This window comes from Cygnus olor, chromosome 20 (genome assembly GCF_009769625.2).
Source record: "Cygnus olor isolate bCygOlo1 chromosome 20, bCygOlo1.pri.v2, whole genome shotgun sequence".
NCBI lineage: Eukaryota > Metazoa > Chordata > Aves > Anseriformes > Anatidae > Cygnus > Cygnus olor.
In genome coordinates, this window is record NC_049188.1 from 7,046,919 (window position 1) to 7,074,873 (window position 27,955).

The 27,955-nt window shown below is 67.1% G+C and overlaps 3 protein-coding genes across 5 annotated transcripts in view; 1 reads left to right on the plus strand and 2 right to left on the minus strand.

The window, feature by feature from the left end:
* Positions 1 to 1,280: 1,280 nt before the first annotated feature.
* SEZ6 (seizure related 6 homolog) lies at positions 1,281 to 15,313 on the minus strand. 2 transcript variants are annotated; one of them, XM_040533110.1, is made up of 17 exons: positions 8,252 to 8,556; positions 7,167 to 7,730; positions 6,963 to 7,096; positions 6,116 to 6,308; positions 5,628 to 5,813; positions 5,390 to 5,558; positions 4,766 to 4,932; positions 4,481 to 4,675; positions 4,031 to 4,169; positions 3,751 to 3,947; positions 3,489 to 3,683; positions 3,210 to 3,401; positions 2,935 to 3,132; positions 2,792 to 2,830; positions 2,542 to 2,662; positions 2,336 to 2,438; positions 1,281 to 1,419 (listed from the first exon to the last, which is right to left on the minus strand). In XM_040533110.1, the coding sequence occupies exons 1-17, from the start codon at positions 8,403 to 8,405 to the stop codon at positions 1,390 to 1,392; spliced, it is 2,976 nt and encodes a 991-aa protein (XP_040389044.1). In that variant the 5' UTR covers positions 8,406 to 8,556; the 3' UTR covers positions 1,281 to 1,389. The 2 variants fall into 2 exon arrangements, with proteins under 2 accessions (XP_040389044.1, XP_040389045.1); XM_040533111.1 differs by lacking the exon at positions 8,252 to 8,556 and adding an exon at positions 15,231 to 15,313 and having other exon boundaries at positions 1,325 to 1,435.
* A 3,211-nt stretch (positions 15,314 to 18,524) lies between these two features.
* PIPOX (pipecolic acid and sarcosine oxidase) lies at positions 18,525 to 21,648 on the plus strand. Of its 2 annotated transcripts, XM_040532919.1 has the most exons (8): positions 18,525 to 18,844; positions 19,266 to 19,414; positions 19,639 to 19,840; positions 19,922 to 20,104; positions 20,169 to 20,321; positions 20,392 to 20,550; positions 20,668 to 20,743; positions 20,824 to 21,648. In XM_040532919.1, the coding sequence occupies exons 1-8, from the start codon at positions 18,713 to 18,715 to the stop codon at positions 20,952 to 20,954; spliced, it is 1,185 nt and encodes a 394-aa protein (XP_040388853.1). In that variant the 5' UTR covers positions 18,525 to 18,712; the 3' UTR covers positions 20,955 to 21,648. The 2 variants fall into 2 exon arrangements, with proteins under 2 accessions (XP_040388853.1, XP_040388851.1); XM_040532917.1 differs by having other exon boundaries at positions 19,639 to 20,104.
* Positions 21,649 to 22,658: 1,010 nt separating this feature from the next.
* MYO18A (myosin XVIIIA) overlaps positions 22,659 to 27,955 on the minus strand; it is a 32,028-nt gene continuing 26,731 nt past the window's right edge. The window contains 3 exon segments of the mRNA XM_040532912.1: positions 22,659 to 22,794; positions 23,718 to 24,905; positions 25,829 to 25,951. Of these exon segments, the coding sequence (XP_040388846.1) occupies positions 23,726 to 24,905; positions 25,829 to 25,951 (1,303 nt within the window). The 3' untranslated portion in view covers positions 22,659 to 22,794; positions 23,718 to 23,725.

The following is a 27,955-nucleotide window of genomic DNA, read 5'->3' on the forward strand; positions in this document are numbered from 1 at the left end:
AGGGGAGGGGAGGGGGAGCCCGCGAGGGGGCGTGGAGTGCGCATGCGCGGCGCTGGCACCGCCTCCCGCCCACCCGGCTCGCCCCGCCCCCTTTCCCGCGCAGGCGCGGCGCAGGCGCGGAGGAGGAGGGCGTGCGCGCAGGCGCGTGGCCGCCGTCACGTTCCGGGGACGGGGACGGGGGGGGTGGGGTTAGAGCAGCGCGGTGACGTCACGGCGCGGGGCGCTGGTTTTGGCGCGCCGGCAGAGGGCGCGCGGAGAGCGCGCCTGACGTCACCGCGGCGGGGGCCACGCCTCTTAAAGGTGCAGTGCACCCGGAAAACGGGGGGGGGGATTGCGGGGGGCACCCAGAGGGTGGGTGCTGGGGGGGGGCAGCGTGGGGAGCACCCAGGGGTGCTGCAGGGAGCACCCTTGGGTGGGGGGCGCGGTGCCCAGCCCGGGGAGGGGGGGGGTTACAGGGCGGTATGGGGGGGTTACAGGGCAGTGAGTGCCCCCACCCCAGGGACCCCCCCGTTACCCCAAGGACCCTCCCCATTACCCCAGGGACCCCCCCCACGACCCACCGGGCGCCCCCCCCCCCCCCGCTCAGCACCACGCCGGGATTTCTTCTAAAACACCGCCTTTTTATTAATGAACCGACCAAAAGATGAGGGGGGGAGGGGGCTCCTCTGAAAAGGGAGGGGGGGGGGGCACACACACCCTGTGTGACACCCCCAGCCCCAGCCGGGGGTGAGGGGGGACACAGGGACACAGCCATGCCCGGTGCCCCCCTGCCCACCCTGGCACCCCGGGGCTGGGGGGGCCCCCGTAAGGTGCCAGGACGTGCGGTTTTTTTTTTTTTTTTGGGGGGGGGGGGGATGGGGACACCCCTATGGGTGCCCCCCAACCCCCCGGAGGGTGAAGCAAGTGGGGGGGGGACGCTGGGGGGGGCAGCATGCTGGGGGCACTGGGGTCAGGAGGGGGATGGGGGTGGGATGGGGGCACCCCGAGCCCCCCCTCGTGTGTCCCCCCCGCAAGGACACCCCATTACCTTGCTGGCTGCCCCCCCAACACCCCCCCCCGGCACCTTCAGGCTGCCCCCCAGGGAGCCCTGCCCTTCCCTGGGGGCTCCCCGCAGCCTCGTGCCCCCCCCCCCCCACCCCATTTGGGGGGCGTCCTCCATCGCTGGGGCTGGGGGGGGGGGGGGGGCTCAGCACCCCCTGCCCACCCGGAGCAGGGGGGTCAGGGGGGGGCTGGGGGACACCCCACGGGGGTCTTGGGGGGGTTGGGGTGGCAGGGAGGGGGGGGGTTCCCGCTGGGGGCTCCTTGCGAGAGGTGTGCCTGGCCCCCTGGGGGGGGCGGGGGGGGGCAGCAGGCGCGGGGGGGCTCAGGAGGGGGCAGCGGCACCCTCCCCTAGATGGACACCTCGTATTCCCTCGTCTCCTGCAAAGGAAACAGACTGCGAGGGGTTGGACACCCCCTGGTGCTGCGGGGTGCCCGGGGTGGGGGTGAGCCATCTCCCACCCCCTGTGGTTTCGGGTGGGGGGGGAGAGAAGGGGGGGGGGGGGGGCACGTCCCATCCCACGCGTGGTCCCCGGGTGGGCGCCTCGTCCTACAGATCCCAGTCCCTGGGATGGTGCCGCATCCCGTGTAGGGGGGGCGTTGGAGGGCTGTCCCACCCCGTGACAGCGCCGGGATGGGTGTCCCACCCCGTACAGGGTCCCCGAGGTGGATGTCCCATTTAATAGGCGGCCCTGGGGATGCACGTCCCATCCCATACGTGATCCCCGAGGTGTATGTCCCATCCAGTAGGTGGCCCCATGGCTGGATGTCCCATCCCGTACACGGACCCCGAGGTGTATGTCCCATCCAATAGATGGCCCCAGGGATAAAAATCCCATCCCATACGCGGTCCCATCCAATAGATGGCCCCGGGGATGCACGTCCCATCCCATACACAGTCCCCAAGATGAACGCCCCATGTAATAGATAGCCCCAGGGATGGATATTCCATCGCATACGCGGTCCCCAAGACGTATGTCCCAGCCACTGGATGGCCCCAAGGATGCGCGTCCCACCCCATACGGGGTCCCTGAGACCTATATCCCATCCTATAGATGGCCCAGGGGATGCACATCCCGTCCCATACACACTCCCCAAGACCCATATCCCATCCCGCTCATTCCCCAGGGGGTGCACGGGCTCCTGGCCGCACAACCCCAACACGCAACCCCCGGGGGCACACGGCCCAGGTCCCCGGGGAGCACAATCCCCCCCTATCCGTGGTCCCGGGGGGGGGTCCACACCCCCGGCTGTGGGGGCGGGGGTGGGGGGGGGTGTGGGGGGGGCCGGTGCTTACTCCGGTCTCGTAGGTGGGGTTGTCGAACGCCGACTCCACGGTGATGTGGTCGTAGGGGTGCGAGCCGGCGAGGGGCAGCTGCAGGGCCGGCTTCCCCTGGAGCCTGCGGGGAGACGGAGCCGGGGGGGGGCAGTGGTGGGGGTCGGGGCTGGGGGTGGGGGGGGGCCCGGATGGGTGCAGGGGACCCCCCCTCAGCGGGCACTCACTTGGAGAAGTAGAGGTAAACGCCTCCGATGAGCAGGGCCACCACCAGCACGGGCAGGAAGACGGCGATGGCCACGTTGGTGCCCTCCAGCGCCGGCCCCGAGGGCACAGCCTTGGCCACGGCTGCCCCGGGGGGAGCGGGGGGGGGGGGGGGCTCAACGGGGGGCACCCAGCAGCGGCTGCACCCCCAGGTGCCCACCGTGCCCTAGCACCCAAGGGTGCCCCAGCAAGCCCTCAACCGATTTCCCTTACCGTCCAGGTTGCGATTGCTGTAAAACTCATCGTAGGAGGCTGGGGTGGGGGGGGTGGGGAATAGAAAGGAGCCGGCATCAGCAGGGAGCAGCGGGGGGGTGTCCGCAGGGGTGCCGGGGCAGGGGGGGTGGGCGTCCGCTCACCCGCCTTGCAGATGGGAGGAGAGCCGCTCCAGCGCGAGGGGTGCCCGGGCAGGCAGCGCAGGCTGCCCTCGCCCAGCAGCGCCCGGCCGGCGGCGCAGGAGAAGCGCAGCGTGGCCCCCGCCGGGTACAGCCGCCGCTCGGGGCTCTGCCGCCCGCCCGCGGGCACGCCGGGGTTGTGGCAGGGCTCGTACGCCTCCGCTGCGGGCAAGGGCACGGCCTTGTCAGCACCGCGCTCGTCCCCAGGGTGCCACCAGCCCCCGGGGCGCACGACTCACGAATGCACTTGGGCAGGCGGTCGCTCCACTTGGGTCCCCCCGACGCGCGGTCGTGGCAGGTGAGGAGCCCGGCGCCCGCCAGGACGTAGCCCTTGTCGCAGACGAAGCGCACGGTGGCCCCCACCGGGAATTTGGGGCTGGAGACCACCCTGCGGCTGTGCTCGGCGTCCCCGGGGTCCCGGCAGGTGGTGACTGCGGGCAGGAGGGACAGGGCGGTGAAGGCGGCCGCGGGACGGGGTGGCAGGAGGGGACGGGGGGGGGGCACGTGTCCCCGCTCACCCCGCTCGCAGGAGGGCAGGTCGCCGCTCCACGTCAGGTCCCAGTGGCACATGAGCAGGTCGGTGCCGGCCAGCTCGAAGCCGGGGTAGCAGTGGAAGGTGACGACGGTGCCGTGCAGCAGCTCGGGCTGCGAGGCCGTCTTCCAGCCGTTGGCGATGTCGGGCAGCTCGGGGCACGTGTCGTTGCGGGGCACCTCTGCGGGGACAGCGGGGTGAGAAGGGGACGCGGGGACGCCAACACCCGTCCCCGCCGCGGGGCTCACCGGAGAAGTGGATGACGAAGCCCTGCCGGTAGGCGAAGACGCCGGCGCCGGGGTCGGACTGGAACTGGATGGTGACATCGGCGCTGGAGGCGAAGAGCTTGAAGCGGCCGCGGGCGCCCGTGTACTGGCCCAGGATGCGCGCCGTCAGGTCGTCCCCGTCGTAGAAGGTGAGCACGTCCCCGGCGCCCAGCCGCAGCCTGGGGCACACAGGGCATGAGGGCAGGGGACGCGTGGGTGTCCCCCCACCCCATCCCTGTGCCGCAGACCCCCCCGCACTCACACGCGGACATCCAGCATGACGCGCTTGTCCTCCTCCACGTGCAGCCCCCAGATGCAGTCCTGGCCCTTGCCGTACGCCTCCGGCCAGTTGGGCGACAGCACCACGCCGGCCGCGTCCGTCAGCTCCCCGCTGCACACCGCTGCGGGCGCACGCCGGGCTCGGCACCACCGTGGGGGCACTCGCCACAGCACCCACCATGGGTGCCCACCACGGCATCCCGGTTCCAGCACCCGCCATGCCCCCCCCCAGCTCCAGCACCCGCTTTGGCACCCCAAATCTAGCACCCAGCATCATGCCACTTACCTCCAGCACGTGCCATGCCATGGTGGCTCCACCATCCCTGGTGACCCATCCCCATCTCCAGCACCCACCAGCTCCAGCACCCACTGCACCCCCAGATCCATCCCCCCCAGGTCCAGCACCCACAGCCCCCCCGTCTCCGGTGCCCACCGCGGCACGCCGGCTCCGTCTCGTTCCACTGCGGGTCGCTGGGGTCGACGCACTCGATGATGGTGGAGCCTTGCTCCAGCGTGTAGCCAGGGTCACAGCTGAACTCCACCGTGGTGCCCACGGGGTACCGGGGGTCACTGGCCGTGAAGTTCCCGTACTTGACGAAGGGCTCGTAGCAGTGCCCCTGCTCGAAGGCTGTGGGCCCACGTGCAGAGGTCTGTGGGGTCCTGGGGGGGGGGCGTGGGGATGCCCCAGTGCCTCCCCCCCTGTGACCCGACCCCGTACCCTCGTAGCGCAGCGCCATGCCTGCAGCGGCCCCGCTGCTGTCGGTGGTGAGCTCCACGAAGAAGTGGCGCCCGGTGCTGAGCAGCCCCTCGATGGGCAGGTACTCCACCTCGTAGGAGTCGTACACCGGAGGTGCCTCCACGTTGTTCCCGTTGCGGATGATGAGCCTGCCGAGGCGCCGCAGGGTCAGGGTGCTGCACCAGCCCTGGCCAACAGCACCCATCCTTGGGCATGGCCAACAGCACCCATCTCTGATCATGGCCAATGACACCCATCCTTGGATATGGCCAAGGGCACCGACCCTAGGACATGGCCAACGGTGCCCATCCCTGATTATGGCCAACGGCACCCAGCCTTGAGTGTGCCCAGTGGTCTCCATGCCCTGGTATGGCCAACGGTACCTTTGAATATGGCCAACAGCACCTATCATTGAACATGGCCAACGGCACCCATCCTTGGATATGGCCAACAGCACCCATCTTTGAACACGGCCACTGCCTGTCCTTGAGCACGGCCAACATCACCCCTCCTTCAGCATGGCTGACACCTTCCATCCCCTCGCATGGCGTGGGGCTGTCCCGAGGTGCCCCCTCTCCCCCACTCCCACCCCGTGCGGACCCAAACCTGTCATCATCCTCGGCCAGCGAGACCTTCTCGAAGTGGAGGTGCAGGCGGTGGCCGGCGGGCGCCTCCAGCAGCCAGTGGCAGGTCAGGTTGTTGCTGTAGTTCCCGGGGAAGCCGGGGGAGACGACGCGTCCCACCGTGGCGTTACGGACCGCCCCGCCGCACGCCGCTGCGGGACGGGCAGGGATGGTCAACGGGTGCTTGGGTGGCACCGGCCGCGTCCCCGCGGGGGGCTCACCCATGCACTGGGGCTCGCGGGCGCTCCAGAAGGGCCGGGTGGCGTTGCGGCAGGTGAGCAGGCGGGCGCCCTGCAGCTGGTAGCCCGCGGCGCAGTGGAACCGGGCGTCCCCGCCGGGGTGCAGGCTGCTGACCGAGACGTCGCCGAAGGCGGGCCGTGATGGGAAGGGGCAGCTCAGCAGGTAGGCTGGGGGCAGGTGGCGGTGTCACGGGGCAGGACAGACCCCTCCGGACCACAGGATGGGGGTCCCGCACCCGGCCCGCATCCCCAGCCCCCTGCGTATCGGTGATATTGCTGATGGTGCTCACTGAGAGCGTAATTTCTCGTGCTAATTATCTCTCCATTAGCGTACCTCACCGGTCGGTGCCTGCTTAACCCGGCGGCGGCACGGATCGCCGTGCTGCGAATTGGTGCCACACCAACGGGGGCACCCCCCAGGGACAGGTAGCACCCCGCGGGGTGTCAGCCGTGCCGGCAGCGCCCCGTACCTTGGTAGTGGAAGCGGTAGGAGCCGGGGCTGGTGGGCTGGGGGCTCTGGAAGCGCAGGGTGAGCAGGTTGGCGGGGCTGCGGATGACCTGGCCCCGCAGCAGGAAGGACTCGTTGGCCAGCACCGCGGGCTCCAGACCCGCCGTGCTCTCCACCGTCAGCGTCTCGCCCTCGGCCAGGCTGATGTTGTGCACCTGGGGGGGGAGACGGGGGGGGCTGTCACCGCGTTCCCCGGCAGCGGGATCTCCCGCGGTCGATAGCGCGCCGGAGCTTGTCCACGCGGGGCAGCGCCTTTCAAACACGGTTAGCACCGCCATAAATCTCCCCATGGCACATGGAGCAGCAAGAGCCCAGCCGCCGGCTGTGCCGGAGCCCTGCGGCACGGCCGGGCCCTCGGCAGCCAGGCGTGTGCTCCAGCACTCCGGAGCAATTTGCTGTTAATGATGTTAATTAAGCAGCGCTGCGCGGTGATGAACGGCGGCACCAGCGAGCGCTGCTCTGCGAGCTGGGGCTGAGCGCGGAGCAGCAACCCCATGCTGCTGCCTGCTGCTTGCCGGCGGCTTTTGGCGATGCCAGATTGGGTCAGTGCCGTCATTAATTAAATCCTATATTGCTTCTTCATCAACAGGTGCCAGCCGTGGCAGCCGACAGCCACGGGGCATCGCACCAGCCCCGAGCACCCAAGTCTCTGCTCTGGAGCCCGAGGGTGGGAGATGCCCTGAGCTGTTTCTCCTGGGACAGTGGCACAGGGATGGGGACAAGGACAGGGACGGGGCTGTCTGCTCTCTGCGCCCTGCAGGGCCACGCGTGGAGTCGGGGATACGTGCCCCGTGCCACCCGCAGCTCACCTTGATCTCCACGCCATAGCCAGGGTAGACAGAGATGGTGTAGGTGCAGTCCAGGCTGCTGTCATACGGGGCACCGGCCGGCTCTGGGGACACCAGCCAGCCCTCGGGGCCCGCCAGCGTCCGGTTGCACGGGGCTGGTGACAAGGAGACCCCCGCGTCAGCCCCGTGTCTTTCTGGCCCCCCCATCTCCCTCCCGGCGCTCACCTGGCCCCTGCAGCGTGGTGACGGTGGTGGTGGTGATGGTGGAGGTGGTGGTGGTCCCCTCCTCGTCCCCAGAGACCCCGGTGCCCCCCGGGGACGTGCCGGGGGTGGTGGGCACCCGGCTGGGGGCTGCGGGGCTCGATCCTGACCCCGCAGCGGGTGACGGCGAGGGGTCTGCGCCCGGCGTGATCCCCCACGGCTCCCCCCACGGCCCCGGGCGCTCGGCCGGCGTGGTCAGGGGGGCGGTGGGGAAGGCAGCACGGGGCAAGGCGGGGGCACGAGGAGGGGACCGGGGGGCCGGGGGGCCGGGGGCCGGCCGCAGGGCATCAGCAGGCAGTATGGGGCCGGGAAGGGCGGGCGGGAAGGGTGCCTGGGCCAGGTAATCCTTCTTCAGGAAGGCCTCGTGCAGCAGGTCCTCCAGCAGCGGGTGGTGGTTGAGCAGCTTCAGGGTGGGCGCCGTGCTGACGAAGCGCGCCTCGGCCTCCCGCTCGGCCGGCGTGGGCAGCGCCGTGGGGTCCCCCTCGGCCTCCGAGCTCTCCCCGGCCTTCCCCTGCAGCCCATTGAAGCCTGGGGGAGGAGAGAGCGTGGGGTGGTGGGGACATGTGCTGCACCACGGGCTGGTGCTGCACCACGGGTTGATGATACACCGTGGACCGATGATACACCGTGGATTGATGGTGCGCCACGGGCTGATACTACACCATGGACCAATGCTGCACCATAGGCTGACGATACACCATGGGTTGATGCTGCACCACAGGTTGATGCTGCACCACGGACCGATGATACACCATGGATTGATGCTACACCATGGACCAAAACTGCACCACGGGCTGATGATGCACCATGGACCAATGCTGCACCACGGACCGATGCTGCCCCACAAACTGATGCGGCACCACAGAACAATGCTGCACTATGGATTAATGCTGCACCACGGACCAATGCTGCCCCACAAACTGGTGCTACACCGTGGACCAATGCTGCACCACGGACTGGTGCTGCCCCAAGGACCAGCACTTCACTGCAGACTGACGCCACACGCAGGGCTGATGCCACACGCAGTGACGCTACGGTGCCACCCGGACCTTTCGGCCATGCTCCCAGCACAGCGGTGCTGTGCTGTGCCACGGGGAGGAAAGCGGAGGCAGGGGGACCGAGGGCTGTCAATAAAGCTGATCGCTTTCTCCAGACGCGTTCCCGGGTAAGCAGGGCCTGAGCCAGGGCAGCAAGCAAGCGCATCACCCGCACACAGCAGGGCTCTGCCGCACCTCGCCCCAGTGTGCTCTTCACCAGGGCAGTGTGGGCAATTAAGGCTTGGCTAATTAACACACAGCTGTGTCATGCTGCACGTTAAGGGGTGCCCTTCTGTCCCCTGAAATCAGCCCTGCTGGGGGCAGCCCTGGCCTCAGCTTGTCCTCTCCACGGCAGGGAGCCCTCAGGACCCCCATCCCCATGGCGCAGACGTGCAGGTGGCTGCCACGGGGCCGTCACCGGAGGGTCCCAACGCTGGGACCGTGCCCCACCACCACCCCAAAAGATGACAAACTGAGCCCACTCTCTGCTGCCACCCACAGCCCTGGGGACCCCCCTGTGCCACCTCCCAGCCCCCTGTGCATCAACGCCCGGCTCTGCAAACACCCCAATTAACCCAAACGAGAACAGGATTTCATCAGCCCTAACGAGCCACTGAGCCACTGTGGGGTCTGGGGGGGGGGCTCAGCCCCCAGCCTGGCCGTGCTGTGGTGCCGGGGGGGTGACGGTGACGCTCAGCACCCCGACGTGGCACGGAGCAGGGCGCATGGCCACATCTCGCCGCGCGGCGCCGCGCACTGGCGCTGATGACACGATACTGCCAATTACCGGGTAATTATACTGAGCTGTAGCAGGGCAGGGCCCCGCAAAGATTAATTACTCTGCGACTGCCACTTTTAAGGGACTATTAAGAGACATTAGATTCGGAGAACAGCATGGGGGGAGCTTCTGGGTGCTGCAGCTGTCCCCGCCGTCCTGTCACCCTGTCCCCACGTGTCCCCCCCGCCGCTGCTACCCCTCCAGTAGTCCCCCCGCTGCCCAGGGGGTGAGCACCCAGCCACAACGCCTCCGCGAGGTTAACCTGTCCCCCGGCACCGCCAGAATTATTTTCTAATAGGATCCATTTATTAGAACATAAAAGTTAATGAGTTTATATTGAAGGGCGCCAAAAAGCTCTTTTAGGCTTTTATAGCAGATCGGTGCTCCGGGCCCGGTCCTGCGCCGCTCGCGAGCTGTCCCACGCAGCAAACGGGGGTGCTGGGGCAGAGACGTCCCCCCCCAGCCCCTCACACCCCCTGCCCACAGCATCTCGCCTGCTCAGGGTGTTGGGGGCACGGCGGCACGCATCCGAGCTGTGTGGATGGGGCAGGGCTCCTAGAGCATCCTTAGGTTGGACACCACAGTGCCCTGGGTGCCACGGGAGGCTCGTGGTGCCACGAGGATGTTTTGTGTGCCACAAGGATGCTCCAGGTACATGGGGATGCTCTGGGTACCAGGGGATGATTTTGGGTACCAGGGGATGCTCCTGACCCTCGGGGGACACGGGGTGCTGGGGGCACTGCAGAAAACCAGAGCGTGCCCAGATGCCACCACCATGCCCCTCAAGCACCGCAGGGATTACAACCTCCACCTCCACAGACGTCTCTAAGCAGCTTATCTCCAGTGACCGTGCCATGGCTGTGCCCCTCCTGGGTCCCTAAGGTGGGTGGGGGCTGGTGACAGAGGACCCCTGCTACCCTGGGGCCTGGTGCTCTCAGGGGGGGCAGAGACCCTTCCAAAGGGGCTGTTCTGTCCCCTTAGGTGCCCCCTTGGCATGCGGGGCACGTGGCTGCGGCCGGGCCGGGGTCCTAATCCGTCACATCGGCTTTGCCGAGCGGGAGTCTATTAACGGCAGCTGCGAGCCGGAGAGATGCTGGAGACTAATCCGTCTGCGGCGGGCGGCCGCCCCCCCGGCAGAAATCAATCGCGGCTGGTGTCGCAAATAAATAAATAAGCAGGCACGCAGCCGCCCGGGGAGCGCCGATCAATACGGCCGGCAAATAAAGCAATAACACAGCGCCCGGCAAAGCAGCCGGGACGGGGCGAGACGCTCGGCTGCCCCAGGCACCGGCCCTGCGCCGTGCCTCAGTTTCCCCATCCTGGGGGTGGTGGCACGCAGCCGGGGTGCAGGATCGGTGCAGGGAGCTGGGTCCCCTGCCTGGAGCAAGGGCAGGGGCCGTGGACATGCAGGAGCCGAGGTTTATTTTCCAATTTAAAACCAATCTGGCTTTGCCCCCGTGGCCAGGGCTGGCAGCTGTGATGAATGAGCTGTCAGGCAGCCGGCGCCACGCTCAGCACCCCGCGGTCCCCAGCCACCATCCCCCAGACACCCTCCCGTGGTCCCCAGCCACCACGGGCACGTGCGGTGCCACCAGACTGAGCATCTCGAGCCGCGGGGACGTGCCTGAATGATGGCAGCTCCCCATCTCTGCCACCTGCCTCGGTGTCCCCAGGGATGGGGACGTGGCGCGGGGACTGGGACACCCTCCTGGGTGCCCAGGAGCAGGCAGGGAGCGTGGGTGGGAGCGGGCAGGGACGGGCACCCGTGGGTGGGCACAGGCGGCGTGTGCAGGCAGCACCAGGATGCAGGTGGGTGGCGCACGAGCACGGATAGGGGTGGGTGGGCACATGCAGACTGCACGTGGGTGCAGGTGGGCACCACCCTGGTGCCTCCACGGCCAAACCGGGGCTGCTGTCCCCTCTTCGGGGAGGTGACAAGCAGGGACAGGACCCAGTCCAGCAGCAGGGGACACCCGAGGGGCTGCCCCGGGGGACACCGTGGGCGAGCGCAGCTTCCAGCCCTGGCAGCTCGCGGCACAGCCCGGCTTTAATATTCATGGTGGCGCTCGCAGGGAAGCGTTTGACCTTGTATGTTTTGCGATTCTCCTTGAATTGAACAGTCATTTACCCGCTGACACATGTCACATGTCGCCGCAGTCGGTTCCCCAGAGCATCGCGGCTGAGCCGCCAGCTGACATCCAACTGCGCCGCCGGCACGCGCCGCAACGCACCGGCACCGAGCCCCCTGGCACCCAGCACCGCCGGCACCGAGCAGGGAGCCTGGGGGCTCTGGGAGGGGGCCAGCCTGACCCCTTTCTCCTTTGGTGACCCCCAGATTGGGGCCACCGATGGGTTGGGGCCCCGGGGAGCCTGGTGCCCCCGGGTCGTGGTGCCCCCATCCCCTCCGTGCCGCCCTCGCTTCCCACGCCCCCGGGCCCCGCGCCCCCAGCGGCGCTAATGCATTTGTACGGCGATTTCCATGAGCAGCGGCGATGACAAATTGCATGTCTGATGCTATTTCGGACCTGATCGCTGTCGCCACGCACGCCGGCGGAGCCAGCCAGCCTCGCGGCGGCGTTTCCCCCCTCCCCACGCACACAGCGCCCGGAGCAGCCCCCCCAGTCCCCGCAGCCGTGTGCCAAAATCCCCCACAACAGCCCCCCCCCGCCCCGTGCCACCCTGGGGTGCCAGCCCCATCCCCTGGCTGCCAGGCTGAGCTCGGGGCTGCGCGGAGCAGCCTCAGTGCTGTGCACGGGCGACGTTTTTTGCCCCAGTTTTTGTGTTCCTCCCCCCCCACCCCAGCTCCCCGTCCCTGCTCCTGCTGCCAGTGACCAGAACCGAAAGGCGGCGGCGCTCAGCGCATGAAATCCGCTCGTCGGGCTCCGCGTCCGGCTGCTCGGCCCCGACAGCCTCCCCGCAGGCAAAACCCAGCCCCAGCAGGCACCGAGCTGCACGGGGACGCTTCTGGGGGTGCCAAACCGCTCCCCTATTCCCCCCACCAACCCCTCAGGATCATCACCCCCCCCCCCCCCCCCCAGCATAAAGCCCCACACCCTTCCCAGCACCCCATCACCGCTCTGTTTGCGTAGGGCCTACACTAACAGCAGAGCCACCCAGCTCGGGCTGGAAGCCACTGAGGGCGGACGCTACGGCCACCCCCAGGGGACCACGGCGGCTGAGGACAGCCAGACCCCCCCCCCCCCGCCCGGGGACAGCCCCCGCGCAGTGCCGGCTGATCTGGCATTTCAAGCACCTCTCTCCATTTTTCACAGGGTCACAGCGGCGCTCGCGCGGCTGATTAATATTTGATCCCTTCAGAGCAGCTCGTTACTGCATTTAAATTATATCCGTAATAACCCCCAGCGGCACGGCGAGCGGGCTGAGGGCTGGACGTGTCCCCAGCACCAGGACGCTGTGCCACGGTCACCGCCACCGCGGGGAGCACGGGGCCGGGTCCCAGCAGGGGCCAGGGCCAGCAGGGAGCTGGGGACACCCCCGGCCCCTCCAGGAGCCCTTTGGGGAGCAGAACCCCGGCACGAGGAAGGGCTGCTGCCGCTCCCGAGCCGCCGCCGCCTGTTACTGGAGAGAATCCATTACCTCCCTGGTTATAGGCAGCTTTCAGAGGCAATCTTTCAATTGTGCGCATTTAAAGAATTGATTGGAAGCTAAATTATCCTCTCCTGCCGGATCCACCGGAGACACAACTTCATCCACCTCCCCGGGGCGGCCGCCTGCGCCCCCAAAGCCCCCAGCCCACCCCGGGCACCGCGCAGCACCCGACGGCCCCGGCGAGCCCCGTGCCAGCCCGGGGGTCCCCAAAACAGCCCGGGAGGGTGGTCCCCATGCCCCACAGCTGGCCCCGCTGCCCTTGCCGTGCCCTTCGCAGCGCACAGCCTCCTGGCACCCCACGGCAGCAGCACCATGCCCGGTGCGGTGCCCAGCGCCGGATCCATCCCTGGCAAGTTTCCCAAACAAGGGGTTGCCACTGGCCCAGCCGCGCTCGCCGTCCCCGCGGGGCACCCCTGCCCTGCTTAAGAGCATTATCCAGATAATCCCGGCCTGGCAGCTCGGCGGCGTGGCGGCAACGCACTCCTCCAAGGCACGCGGGGGACGAGCGCGCGCTCGGTTAATTACCGAAGCAGATGCTCGCTCGCTTCCTTCCCCAGCCGCCTCCTTGCACGCAGAGCCCCTCGGGGGGGCACAAAGGCCCCCAGCCAGCACGCACACAGACCTTAGACCGCCAAAACACATCGCTGCCATGGGCATGGTGCGCCTCGCTGAGGATGGATGGAACAGCAGAGCTGGGGGGGCGCTGCCAGGCCCTGCGCCCCCCAGCCTCGATCCACGCTGCCTGCCTTCGCTCCTAGGACCCCTCATCACAAGCCAGACCCTTCAGCGTGGCAAAGACCCTCCAAAATCCAGGCTGCCGGGGTTTCAGAGCTCAGGTGCCGTGGGGAAGGCGGGATGGAGCCGTGCCCTGGTACCGCAGCCGCTCGCTGCGGCAGCGCCACGGAGCTGCCCCGGTGGGCACCGGGGAGTGGGGAGTCAGAGCTGCCCCCAGGTGGGGACAGCCCCCAGGGCACAGCACGGGGGGGCTGGCAGGAGAGGGACAGGGTCAGGCCCTTCCTTACCACCACCTGAGGACATTTCCAATCCCCTGGCCTGGCTGAGGGCTCCGAGTCCCCGTCCCCATGCCACATCCCCACCACGCACCGGCCCCGATGCCGAGCCAAGGCCACGCCGAGCATGGCAGTGCCACAAAAGTCCGTGCCAGGCTGGGACCCCCACCTTACGGGGAGGTGGGGGGGGCTGACCCCACAGGCAGCCCCAGGCCCTGACACCACATCGGGGGGGGCACAGGGCGGACGGGACCGCACCGCTCCCAGCACCTGGAAGAGCTCAGCACCTCCCAGGGCATCCCTACCTCTACCGCTTCGGGAAATACACATGTGGAGTTTAATTAACTTTATTGATATTCAGAAATTAGGGGACTGACTAGAGGTAATTGCTCATTAGAAATCATTAAACTGACACGGCAAGCACCAGCCTCCCTCCGGGGAATCCTGCCCTGCCCAGGTCCCCTCTCCCAGGACAGAACCACCAAAACCAGAGCCAGAGACGCGACCCACCCTGCATCCCCACCGCCCCCCCAGCGGAACAGGGCTCACCGCAGCCTCACCCCAAATTTTCACCCCAAGGGGGGGGGGGGGGGGGGGGGGGTCCCCATACATCCCCCCGAGGAATAGGGCCAGGCCAGCAGCCCCGGGGTGGTGGGGCGAGCCGGGAATAGCAGCGGGCACGGGGCCACGGCGTCCTTCCCGGCTGGGCTCGGCGGCCAGATGGGAGTTTATGTAACTCCCCGCACGGCTGCTCCCTGCGGCTGGCTCCGCCGCGCAGCCTGCGCCCCACGGGGACGGACCCCCCCCCACGGGGACGGACCCCCATCGCTTGCGCCATGGCGGATCAGGGCACCCCAAACCTTGCCAGGTCCCCTGATTTTTATTTTTTTGGGGTGGGGGGCGGCTGAGCCGCACGGCGGTGATGGTGCCCGTACCCATGGGTGGTTTTAGGGCTGGCGAGGCGGGGGGGGGGGGGGATGCGGGCGGTGGTCCTCCCCCTGGGAAAAGCCACCCCCCTGCCCTTCCCCATGCCTCCCCACCACCCTCCCCGCACCTCGGGGTCACCCCAAGAGACGCAGCGGCCAAAAAGCCCCCCCCCACCAACGCCTCCCCCACCATCCTCCCCCAGCCCCACAGCGGGGTCTGCACGGAAGGAGCGGACCCCAATGGGGCGTAGCCTGCCCGGGGGGGGGGGAGGGCTGCGAGGGGCTGGGGGAAGCGGGTCCCCCCGGGCGGTGCCGAGCTGTGCTCCGTGTACCCCCCCCGTAACCCCCCCCCCACGTTTCACATCCCGGTAAAGGGGGCTCTCCCCGGAGCCCACCGGGGGCAGCGTTGCAGGCTGCAAAGCCCCACCGGGGGATATTTTTTTTGGGGGGGGGGGCGCCAAGATTACCGCTTGGTTGGGGGGGGGGGGGGGGTGGCAAGGAGGGGGGTGACCCCACCGCACCAGGAGGCTGGAGAGGAGGTGGGGTGGGGGGGGGGGGCGGCTCAAGTTGGCAAAGTTTGGAGCGGGGCCACCGGCACGGGGGGGTGTCGGATGGGTACGGGGGGGTTGTAAAATATGGGGGGGGCGGGGGGGGGGGGGGTCTCTTACCGTGCGCGGGGGCGCGGAGCAGCGCGGCGAGCAGCGGCGGCAGCAGCAGCAGCAGCGCGCCCATGGCCGGCGGCGGCAGCACCGCGGACAGCTCCGCGCTGCGGGCGGGGGGGGGGGACAACGGGAACCTCCCCCCCCCCCCCGCCCCCCCCAACACCACCACCCATCCCCTCCCCTCCCAACGCCCCGAGTGCGGCGCCCGCCAATCCTGCGGGCTGCAAAGGGGGGGGCTCCTCCCTGCGCCCCCCCCCCCCCCCCCACCTCCTCCGCCTCCACCGCCGCCGCCTCCTCCCCGCCCAGCGCCGTAACGCCGAGATGCTGGGAGAGGGAGGCTGGGGGAGGGGGCCACCCCCCCCCCCAAAAAATATATAATAATAAAGCCCAGTGACCCCCCCCCCCACGTTGGTGGGGGGGGGGGGGGGGGGGCTGGGGTGGAGCTATTGAGGGCTGTGGATGGGGAAAGGCAAAGCTGCACATCGCATCCTGTGTTTTTTCTCCCCCCCCCCCCCCCCCCCCAGGACCCCCATCCCATCCCAACCTTGCAGACCACCCCCTCCCCATCCTCCCCCATCCCTAAATAGCCCCAATTAGGGCCGGGCTCATCACGCCCAAGCAGCGAAACCTGGGGCAATGGCAGCTCGCAGAGCTGGGCATCACCCCCCACCCACCCCATCCCTCCCACCCCCGTTTCATTCCCCCCCCCCCAAGACCAGGGGCCGAATCCTGTCCCCCCCCCAGCACCCCTCCCTCGGGCTGCAGCCCCCCCCCCCGGCAGCACGGCCCCGGGGGGCTCGGCGGCGGGGGAAGCCATCCTTGCAGCAGGCAGATGGCGTTGGCACCAGCGCAGAGCTGCTCCGCGCTGGCTGCTGGACGGCTCCTGCGTGTGTTAAAAATAATAATAATAAAAAAAAAAAAGAGAGAAAAAAAAAAAAAAAGGGCTCTTTGTTTAATAAACCGCCCCCCCGCCCCCCACGTCTCCGTGAAAGCCCAGATGGCTTCGCCTCGCCGCGCTGACGCCACGCCGCGCAGAGCCCCCGCAGCCCAAAAGGATGGGGCTGGGGGCAAACGCGGCCCTCGTGGCATCCTGGGGGGGTTCAATCCCACCCACGGCACTGGGGGGGATTCTGTGCCCACCGTGGGGACCCGCAGCCAGGCTCGGTGTGGGGGGGGTCCATCAGCCGGCGCACCTGCGACGCACCGAACCCGAGCGTTTGATCCGCCGGCGGCTCCATCAATGTTTCATGCGCCGAACCCCGTCAGGGCTGGGAAGACGTGCGTTTTGAGGCCAAACTGAAGTTTCTAACGTTCCGATATTCAAATAATTTTAATCTGCCCGACGCTTCCCCAGGCACGTACCTGGACTGCTAATGAGGGGCTGCCTTAAACGGCTGTTGATTTTGAGACAAAGCAAACAAGCGACGCGCAGATGCCTTCAGAGCCTTCAGAGCCTCGCGGGTGGTGTGGGACGGGGAGGCAAAGGAGGGCGAGTGCAGCCCAAGCCCTGTATGCCTCAGCTCCTGGAGCTCCTCGGGGAGCTTCCCTGGGGCTTTTGTAAGGGCTGGCTGGGTGCTGAGGGCGGCACAGCCCAGCAGGGAGCGTTGCATGGGTGATCGTGGCCCTCGGGAAACTCCAGCGTGCAGTGGGTGTGCCGGGTGCAATGGGCGCAATGGGTGCAGTGGGTGCAGTGCATGCAGCGGGTGCAGTGCATGCAGTGCATTCAGTGGATGCAGCAAGCCAGTGCTGAGCCGCACCAGGCCCTGGCTGCAGCTCCTCATTCCCAGTCCCTCCAGCCCCGATCCAGGCAGTTTCTGCAGCCCGGCAGGGAATATTTCATTTTTACCCTGCGGCCTGACACCGATCTCCTGACCTGCGCTGGCTCCTTTAGGGAGCTGATTTCTTGCTGCTGCGAGCATTGCCTGCGGTTAAGTTAAACCCAGGTCAAGAGGACGGCGGTGGGGCACGGAAAGGCAAAGGCAAGCTCTGCTCTCTCCAGCCACATTTTGCTGCTGCCGAGCCGGCACCGGCGCAGGGCTGAGGCTGGAGGTGCAGGGGGGTCCCCAGAAGCATGGGAAGCTGTGGCTGTTTTGGGGTACAGACATCCCCTGAAGACCTGGTTGTGCTCGGCCATGCAAGGAAAGCAACGGCTGGAGCCTGCCCCACTGCGGGTCCCACCTGGAGGGGACAGCCGTGCCCTGGTGGGTGTCCCCGGCTGTCCCCACGGCCGTGGTAGCCTCCCCGGGCTTTTCCAGCGCACTCCATTAACGCGCCATTAGTGGGAGAGGAGTTCATTTTTGCCATTTAACATTTCATGGATAATTAATTATTCTTCATGTTCGCAGCGTAAAGCAGAAGCAGGTATGGGCTGTTCAAAGGCTGGGTGCCGGCGGAAAAGCGAGCTGAAACCCTGAGAAATTGGTGAATTTATTCGCAGCATCAAAGGCGAGGGCGGCGGCGCCACCGTAATGGGGCCCCGCGCTGCGTGCAGCCCCGGGCACCCGCGTGGTGCTGAGCCCACCATGGTGCTGAGCCCGCCGTGTGCTCACCAGTGGTGAGCGGGCGGGCAGCAAAATAGATAACGGCATTTAACATTTCCTAATAATGACAGCTAGCTGGTAAATAATGCCTTTTATACCATGAGAGATGGAGTAAATTAATTCCCTGAGTTAGCAGGCAGGCAGCACAAGCTGGGGGGGCACAGCACAGCCCCTGCCCGCGTTATCCCACCCCCATGATGCCCCCCGTGTGTCCCCACAGCCCAAATCGCACCCCAAATCTGCACGCTTGCAAAATCCACCGCGGCCAGCGGGGCGATGCGGGTTCCTGGCCGCGTACCCACCGCCCGGCGGGCCCTAAATCACTGCTATCTGCTGGCAGAGGGGGAGAAAAAAAACACCACGGAGATGGCAACCCAGTAGTTTATGGATACAATAAATTGCGCCGGAGGAAAAAAATGTTTCCCCTGGAACAAACGACGCGGTCTGCAATCTGCACACAAACGGCCCTTCGGCGCGCGGGAGGGCTACGGCCAGCCCCTCGTCCCGAGAGCAGGCACGAACCAGTGAGGAGGGAGCGGGGGGTTTATGGGAAACAATTTTCCATCGCGTTTATGCCGCCCACTCGCTCCAATCTCACCTGGCTGCTGCCGGGGCACCCCGCAGCACCCTTGGGTGCAGGTCTGGCAGGGGGTGACGGGTGCCTGCGGTGTCACCGGGTGGCAGCAGGGTGGCAGCGGTGTAGGGGGTGGCATGGGGAGCAGGGGGCTGCGCTGGTGTCGGTGGGGAATCGGGGGGCTCTGAGGATGGGGAGAGGCAGGATCTGGCCCCAGTGTGTCCCCACATGCTCCCGCTGCAGGCACGGGGGCTGGAGGGTGGCCAAGGCTCCGCCGCCAGCTCCACCCGGCCGGACTCTGCCCCGTCCCTCCCCTTGGCTCAGCTCCTGGCGGCGCGAGGGGAACGGGGACAGGGACAGGGACGGGGACGAGGATGGACATGGCTGCCCTGAGCCAGCCCCACCAGGCATCCTATGACGCCATCGTCATCGGGGCTGGCATCCAGGGATCCTTCGCCGCCTACCACCTGGCGCAGCGTCACAGGGACACACTCCTGCTGGAGCAGGTACCGGCATCCCCAGCCCCACCGCGTCCCCAGCCCCGCTGTGTCCCCAGCTCCTCTGCATGGGGACAGGGACCTGGCTGCACTGTGCCCAGCCCCGTGCCATGCGCATGGCACAGAGCCCGGGCGTGCTGGTGGCAGGACCCCTGTGTCCCCAGTACCAGGACCCCCATATCCCCAGTGCCAGAACCCCTGTTTCCCCAGTAACAGGCCCCCAAGTGTCCCCAGTAACAGGTCCCCAGTGTCCCCAGTGCCAGGACCCCCATATACCCAGTGCCAGGCCCCCCGTGTCCCCAGTGCTGCCCCCTCAGCCCCACTGTTTCCCAGAGCAGTGTCCGTCAGGGTGGGCTGTGTACCCAGCTACCCGGTGGGACTCGGGGACACCCTTCAGCCGTGGTCACCCCGATGTCCCCGTGCCCCACAGTTCGTCCTGCCCCACTCGCGGGGCAGCTCGCACGGGCAGAGCCGCATCACCCGCAGCGCCTACCCGCAGGCGCACTACGCCCGCATGATGCCCGACAGCTTCCACCTCTGGCAGAGGCTGGAGGCCGAGGCCGGCACCAGCCTCTACAGGTGACGGGGACGAGGACTGAGCCCCCGCGCCGGGCACTGTCCCCTCCCTGGGGAACCGGGCTGGGGGTGGTGAGGGGCTGCAGCGCTGGGTGGGGAGGCAGCCTGCGGCTCCGGCTAATTTATGGGGCTCCCTAAAGGAGGAGCCATTAAGGAAATAAGCAGCTAACGGTGCCGTCCATTGTCCCCAATGTCACCCCAATGTCACCGTGGTGGTGTGGATGCAGGCAGACGGGGCTGGTGGTGCTGGGGCCAGCGGGCGACCCGGAGCTGGAGGGCTGCCGGCGCGGCGCGGGGCCCGGTGACACCCTCGACGCCACGGCGCTGGCACAGCGCTTCCCCGGCCTCCGGCCCCGTGCCGGGGATGTGGCCCTGTGGGACGGCAGCGGCGGGGTGCTCCGGGCGGACCGGGCGCTGCGGGCAGTGCAGGTGGGTGCCACCGTGGGGACGGGGACAGGGTGGGTGCCCCCATCTCCATCCCCGCAGCCACCTCCCGCTGTCCGCACCCAGGACGTGTTTCGCCGGCACGGGGGCACCCTGCGTGATGGGGAGAAGGTGCTGCGCATCCAGCCTGGTGCTGTGCTCACCGTCACCACCACCGCCGGGGTGTACCGAGCCCCCCGGCTCATCATCGCGGCCGGAGCCTGGACCAGTGCCGTGCTGGCACCGCTGGGCCTCCGCCTGCCGCTGCAGGTGAGGGTTGGTGGCACCACGGGGCGGCGTGGCCGTGGGCACGGCTGACCCTGTGCCCCCCCAGCCCCTGCGCATCGACGTGTGCTACTGGAGGGAGAAGGAGCCTGGCAGCCACGGCGCGGGCACAGCCACCCCCTGCTTCATGATGCTGGGGCTGCCCGAGGCTCCCCATGGCATCTACGGGCTGCCTGCCCTCGAGTACCCCGGGCTGGTCAAGGTGAGCGGGGCACAGTGGTGGGGGCACCGCGTTTTCCCCCCGGCTGGCCCCACTGAGCGGCTGTCCCCAGGTGTGCTACCACCACGGCAGCCCCGTTGACCCCGAGGAGAGGGACCGGGCTCCCCCGGGCACCCCCCGCCCCAACATTGCCCTCCTGAGCAGCTTCATCAGCAGCTACCTGCCTGGGCTGGAGCCGCAGCCGGCCGTGCTGGAGACCTGCCTGTACACGGTGAGACCTCGCCGCCCCCTCTGTCCCCAGCCACGGGGCCAGGAGAGGCCCCCCCATGTCCCGGCTGTGTGTGGGGTGCAGCCCCCAGCCCCGCTCGCTCACCCCGTGACCACACAGAACACCCCAGATGGAGACTTCATCCTGGACCGGCACCCCAAGCACAGCAACATCGTCATCGGGGCCGGCTTCTCGGGTAGGTGAGGGCACCCGGCGCCCCCCCACCCCGTGGCGCCCTGGGCACGGCCGTGTCCCCCCAACTTCTCCTCCCCGCAGGCCACGGGTTCAAGCTGGCACCGGTGGTGGGGAAGCTGCTGTGCGAGCTGAGCCTGGGCGAGGAGCCGTCCCACAGCACGGCCCCCTTCGCCATCGGCCGCTTCCCCGGCGTGCTCCGGGCTGCGCTGTAGGTGCTTACACCCCGGTGTGTCTATCCCTGCATCCCAAAGTGCCGACACCTCTGGCTCCCTGCATCCTGGCATCCCCACAGCCTGGTATCCCGATACCCTGCATCCCCACATCCCCACACCCCACCGCCCAGCACCTGGCACCCCTCCATCCCAGCAGCCCCATACCCCAGCTTTCTGGTCCTCTGCACCCCAGTGACCCTACATCCTGGTCCCCTGCATCCCAGCATCACTATATACTGTTCCCTGCCTCCCAGTGTCCCTATATCCTGGTCTCCTGCACCCCAGTGTCCCTGTATCCTAGTCCCTGCCTCCCAGTGTCCCTATATCTTGGTCCCCTGCATCCTAGAATCCCTATATCCTGGTTTCTGCCTCCCAGTGTCCCTATATCCTGGTCCCTGCCTCCCCGCACCCCCCATGCCACGCGTGCCAGCCCAGCTCTGCCAAGCACCCGTTCCCCGGAAGCTTTGTCAGCCTCACGGAGCTGGAAGAGCGCGGCGAGACACACTCACTTAGGAGTCAAGTTAAATGTTTTAATGTTAAATGTGCCATTTTATTATCATTAGATCGCTCCCACTTAATGAAAGCGCATTAGCGCAGCGTGGCTGTAACAGCAGTGAGCGCCGAGCTCGGCCCATTTGTTTTGAAGAGATGCTGGGGGGGATCGGAACGGGATAGTTGGTGGGGGTCCCGGGGGTGCCAGGGGTCCCCGGGGGTGCGAGGGGTCCCCAGGGGTCCCCAGGGTGCAGGGAGCTCCTGGGGTGGGGGGCTCGAGGGGGGCAGCACCCGGTGGGTGCCTGAGCCGAAGCCCAGCACGGGCGGCCAGCGGCGCACATCGTCGACTCCTCCGCGTTAAATAATTAACGGCAGCAGGCGGAGGGCTCCCATCTCCGCCGCTCATCTGCATATTTATGAAGATTGATAAACGATTCGGCGCCCGGCACCCTGCGGGGGCCGTCTCCCACCTCCCCTTCCCCAGCACCCGTGGGTGCGGTGGGCTCGGGGAAGGCGCTGGGCTCATCCCTGCCGTGCACCCCGTATCCTCAGCAGGCAGGAGGTGTCCCGCTGCACCCCACAAACCCATCCTCACCACCCCCAAAAAAAAAAGGGGTGACCCTCCTGGCACGCAGAGCAGGCAGCAGCCGGCGTCACCAGCCAGAAATGACGTTTATTTTCATACAGAAAGGAAGGGGATGAGAAGGGACGCACAGCTGGGCTAGTGCAAACCAAGAGGTGGAGTGGGGGGGCCGGTGAGGGGGGGGACACACAGCCCGGGGGGGGCGCACGGGACCCCGTCCCCACGTCCCCTTCCCGGCTGCGGGGCAGCTGCTCCCGGGAGCCCGGCCGGAGACGTCTTTGGCTCAACTAAACGGGGATGGGGAGCACGGGGAGTGCCCGGGGGGGGGCTGCTGGAGGTGTTTTGGGGGGGGGTATTTTAAGTTACAAAATAAGGAGACAGCAGGCACTGAGGAAGAGACCGAGGGGCGCAGAGCCGCCGGGGACAGACGGGGTGGGAGGCTGGGGGGGGTGCGGGGGCTGCAGCCAGCGAGCCGGCCGGGCTGCTCCCCCCGTGGCGAGAGCCAGGACGCCCCCTGCGTCCTCCCCCCTCACCGTGCAAAAAAAGAAATACCGGCTGCCCGGGGGGGCCCCGAGGAGCCCGTGGGGCCCAGTATTTCGGGGCCGTAAGGGGAAGGGCAGCGGGGGCTACGCGGGGGTCTCGGCGGCCCGGCTCTCCGTCTCGCCATCACTGGTGGGGCTGCGGGACGAACGCTCAGCACCTTCCGTGGCGTCCAGGTCCTCGTCCCATCGGTCGTAGGTGAAGGATCTCCGGCAGCCCGTGGGGCTGGGGGGGAGAAACAGGGGGTTAGGGGGGGGGCCAGGGCAGCTGCCAGACCACCGCCCCCCTGCAACGGGGCTGCTTTGGTCTCTTTTTTGTTATTTCTTAGAGATCTGGGCACTGCCATCGCCTACTCGCCGGGCTGAGCCGTGTGCTCTGCATGCCCGGCTGCTGCGACCCCACGTGCACAATCCCATGTCCTGAAAACACCGGGTTTGGGCTCAAACGGGTGCTTGGCTGCACCCGCCGACTACTGGAGCTGTGCCCCCAGCCCCTGGGGACAGCCCCAGGCAGTGTGACAGCCTGGACAGCGATCCAGGAACTTTCTAAAGGCTTTCTGTCCTCCTCCCCCAGCCCTTCTCCTGTCCGAGCCGTAGGAAAGGATTTAACCCACTCAAAACTTGACGCTGGGCTGGACGGTGAGCCCCCAGCACTGCACACACGCACCCTTACCTCCGGGGTGCAGCACCCCAGGGTGCCACCAAAGTGGCTCAGCGTCCCAGGGTGAGGCCAATTGCACCTCCCTGCTCCGGGGCGGACAGGGTGCAGGATACAGCCCCGGAGGGACCAAACACACCCAAGGCGCAGCCGCCCACGCCGGCTATTCACCCGCGTCCCCCCCACATCCACACACTGCAGCGGGTGCGTGTTAGTACCCGGGTATCGTGGGGGGGCTGCGACCCCCACCTGCCCTCCCCGAATTTCCTGGAGAACTCCCCGCGGCCGCATCCCGAGCGGTCGGCAGGGAGCCGGCAGGGGATTTAGGGCTTCCCAGCGTAATCCCGGTGCGTCGGCTGAACACGAGGCGGGTCCCAGCAGGGATGCTGCTTCGGGGGCCCCCAGGGCCATCCAGGGCCGGGCGAGGGTTAGGGACGAGCGGTTAGTGGCACACGGGAAGGTTCATGCTGCACTGCACACACCGCTCCCACCTCCTGCCTCAGTCGCTCTCGGGGCGATACAGGTACTTCATCATCAGGCTGTCCACCTGCTTCTTGCGCTGCTTCTCCTCCTTCTTGCCCCGGCTGGGGCGCGCCGGCTCCTCGCCCCCTGCTGCCCGCGGGCCCTTCTTGACACTGGATGTGCTCCGGTAGGAGCCGGAGGAGGAATCGGAGGAGGAATCGGAGGAGGAGCCCGATTCGGAGGACGACTTCTTCTTCTTCTTCTTGGATTTCTTCTTGGACTTCTTGGCGCGCTTCTTGGAGCTCTTCTTCTTCCGCTCCTCCTCTTCCTCCGAGGAGGAGGACTCCGAGGAAGAGCTGCTCCGGTGCCGGCTGCTGTGCCGGGACGACCGGGAGACTTCGAGGGCGGAGGCAGAGCGGCGGAGGCTGCCGGGGTTTCGGTCGGCGGCGCCCAGGGGGGCCGCGCTTTTCACGCTGCGCACACTGCGGCCGTCATCCCCTGAGTCGGCCTCGGGGCTGGAATAGCCCCTGGCCCGCGGCGAGCGGTAGCTCAGCACCTCCTGGATGGCGGCCTCCAGGTCGGGGTCGAGGTAGGAGCGGTGCCCCACCGGGCGGGCGTCCCCGGGGGACCCATCCTCGGAGGCGGCGCTGCGGGGCCGGGGGGGCACGGAGAAGCTGCGCCCCAGCGGGGGCTGCCCCCGGCACACCTCGTCCGCCTCGTCCAGGCGGCTGCGTGCGAGGGAAAGCCGCGACTCGGGGCGTCCCTCCACCCCCCCGCGGCGGCTCCGCAGGCTGCCGGGGCTGGAGAGGGCGAAGCTCAGCACCGAGCATCCCTCGTCCCCCTCGTCCCCGTCCTCCGGCCCGCGCCAGGAGGCCGAGGAGGCCCGGCTCACCGGGGCGGAGGCGACAGAGGCTTTCTCGCCCTCGGTGTTGGCCGAGAGGGACCAACGCTTGCCCAGCCCTTGCCGAGCCCGGCCGCTGGCATCGGCAAAGGCGCGGGCGATGACGGCCGCCCGGTCCTCGTGCTCCGTGCCGCGGGCCGCCCTGCGGGCGGCGCGCTCGGGGGACTCGGGCCGCTCGCTCAGCGCGCTGAAAAGGGTCTGCTCGTCCCCGCGGCCGCCTATGGAGTCCTTGAGGCTGGGCCGCTTCCTATAGCTGAGGCAGCTCGCCACCGACACCGGCCGCTCCTCACCCTCCGGGCCGTCCGCGGGGGCCGACCTGGGCAGGGGGGCACCGGGGCGTGCGCCGGGGAGGCAAGAGAGAGAGGAGGTGAGCTGGGGGGGGGGGGGAGGCAGCACGCCGCGAGGCAGGCTAAATAATTTGCATCAGCGGAAAACAGCTTCATGGAAAATGCCATGCAAATTAGGGTATTGTTCTAGCCCGTCACTTTGATTCCCCTTTAAAGTGTTTCGTTCAATTTATTTCATTGTCAGCTACCTGGAGCCGCCGCGTTTGATTCCCGACTTCAGAAAAGGTGGAATTATCTCCAATAACAAAATGTTTTACATCTGCACCGCTGAATAAATTAAACCAATTAAGAAAAACTGGCTCAGATCTTTCCCCCCTGCTCGGCAGAAGGAGGGGGGGAGCCCCCCGGGACTCCCGAAGCCCTGCCAGGAAATTGGGTTTGGATGAAAGCAATCTGCACTCATCAGGCGAGCGCGCTCCCCGGGGATCGGCCCTGACCGCCGCAGCCGGCGGACATGAGCGGGGCTACGTGTCCCCCCTTGGGGACATTTGGGGGGCGTGAGGCTGGCTGACGTGCCGGGGAGGGGTGCGTGATGGAGGGACGTGGTGGAGCTGCGAACAAGGGGAGGATGGGGAGGGGATGCGGGGGCAGGAGCCCACCACGGGTACTTGCATGGGGAGGCAGGGGAGGGGGCTGCAGCTGCCCATGCAGGTGGGATGCTGGGGGACCAGGGAGGTCCCCAAGGGTGTGGGGAGCTGGGGAGGTGCCAGCACCTGGGCACGTGTGTCCCCAACGGAGACCGAGCCTCTCACCAGCGCTTGCCTTTCCCCAGAAAACCACACAAGCATCATGCAGCACCGCAGCACACATGGGTGATGTCCGTCCCTCGCTCTGGCCCCTCGTTGGACATCCCCGTCCTCTCCCAGATGCTGACACCCTGACCTGCACCCACCTGCTGCTCTTCAGGCTGCCGTCATCCGAGAGCGCTTTGGAGGAGCCTTTGTTCTTGGAGAGCCACGACTTGACCCCATCCACACGATCCTCCAGCTCCGAGTCCACGTCTGAGTCGCCGTCGCTGGCAGAGGGAGAAACCCAGCGATGAGCGGCAGGGTAACCGGGCGCCGCGGAGGTGCCACCGTGCCACCGCACACCCAGCGTGGCCACCTCCCAGCGCCCATCCCTCCATCCTGCTCTGTCTCGGGGGCACAAACCTGCATGCTCCGGGCTCCCCGAGCCACAGCCATGCCACGACCCCCCCACACACACCCCCAACAAGCCCCCCCCAAGAGGATGCGAGGCCACCAGGCAGGAGGGGGCTCAGCACAAGCGTGCCGGCTGCCCCGGGCACACGGCGCATCTCGCTGCGGCGGCAGGAGAGCCCTGGATGTGCACAGCAACGTGGCTGGAAAAATACCAACGAGGCGCAGGGGGAGCGAGAGGAACCACGCGGGGCACGGCTCCAGAAACGTGTGTGGGGGGGGGGATTTTGAGCTCGCCGAGAGCACGGGGCCGGGGAGGAAATAAGTGGGTTCGTTTTATAGGCCGCCGTCAAGTGCAGAATTACAGTGGGGAAGAGCCATGTTGATGTCTCTGGGTAAACAGGAGTTTAGCAGGCAGAGCTGAAATGACTCCGGCAAGGCGGGCGCACGAGCGCGGCGGGCAGATTTATGGCCCCGCCGTGACAGAGAACCCCTGATTTACACCCAGGCATAAAAAAAGCCCTATCTGGCTTAAAACATCTAATTTATAATGGCCGTTCATAACCATATTGATTGCCTTTAGAAAGAAGGTGCCGTGTGCGTTGCAAAAATCCATTGCTCCGCGTTAAAAGCATCCCTGCATAAATCTCCGCTAATACCTAACTGCTTACTGCTTTCATTAGGGTTATCGCGGTGCCCGTAAGGAAATCGAAGCCTCGTGTCCCCCCCCGACCCCGCCGGGCTCCCTGCTGCCGGCCGGCACGGGGCGAGGGATGGATAATTTCATCCTAAATGGACGCTTTATCCACATGGCCTTGGGCTCAGTCCCTGCCCAGGGACCGGCACGGGGGGGACAGGCTATTATAGACCCTGCGTATGAATCCTCCTCGTTACATTCAAAGCAACGAGCTGCACTTCATCACACGCCGCTCCCTCCCCTGCAATATATCCAGGCAACGCTCGGCTTTAAAAAAAAAAAAAAAAAAAGAAGAAGAAGAAAAAAAAAAAAACCAACAAGCCCCATAAACAAACTCAGGGGGCAGCCGAGGTTTTAAATCGGCAGAATTAAACTCCCCGTCAAACGCAATTTATGTCCGGATGAGAGTGCCATTAGTTAACCGGGACCCGCGTCGTGGGGGAGCGCGCGAGGCAGCCCGGGCGGCGCGGGACATTAATTGCGGGTGACAGCGGGGCTCCGGCGGCCTCTGGAGCTGCTCCGCGACCTCCCGGTGCCCGGCGGCGTGGCAGGATCTGGCCCCGGCCCCGCGGAGGCGGTTAGGGGCAGCGGTGCGGCCGCGGGTGCTGTTAGCTGCATGCGGAGCTGGGCCAGTGGCATGCGGGGGCCCCGGCCCCGGGGGGGTGAGCGGGGGTTAGGGGATGGGGGGGGGGGTGGAGAAGGAAAGAGGAGGTCCTCACAGTTTACTCTTTCTTTTCTGATACTTTGCCACCATGTCCTGCAAACTGGGAGGGGGTGGGGAGGGAGAAACATAACAGAATGAAATCAAATGAAATTTAAAATAATAATAAAAAAAAGAAACCAAGTGGAGGGGGGATGAATAGGGGAGCGAATCAAAGGGTGGGGATGGGATTGGGGCGGGGGGGGGGGGGGGCGAAGTTTGGCTGCTCTGACCCCTTCTGTGGGGCTGGGCTGGGCTGGATCCCAGCGCCCTGAGCCTCCTGTGCCCTGGGAGTCCCGGGGCTGTCCCCAGAAGTTGTGGCCGGGGGTGCTCCATAACGCCCACGGCTGCGCTTCGGGCACCTCCACAAGCTGCAGGGGGGCTGGGGGTGGAGGGGGGTATGGCCGGGTGCACGGGTGCGTGGGGGGATGCATGGGTGCTCGGATGGATGGATGGATGGATGGATGGATGCACGGGTGGCCA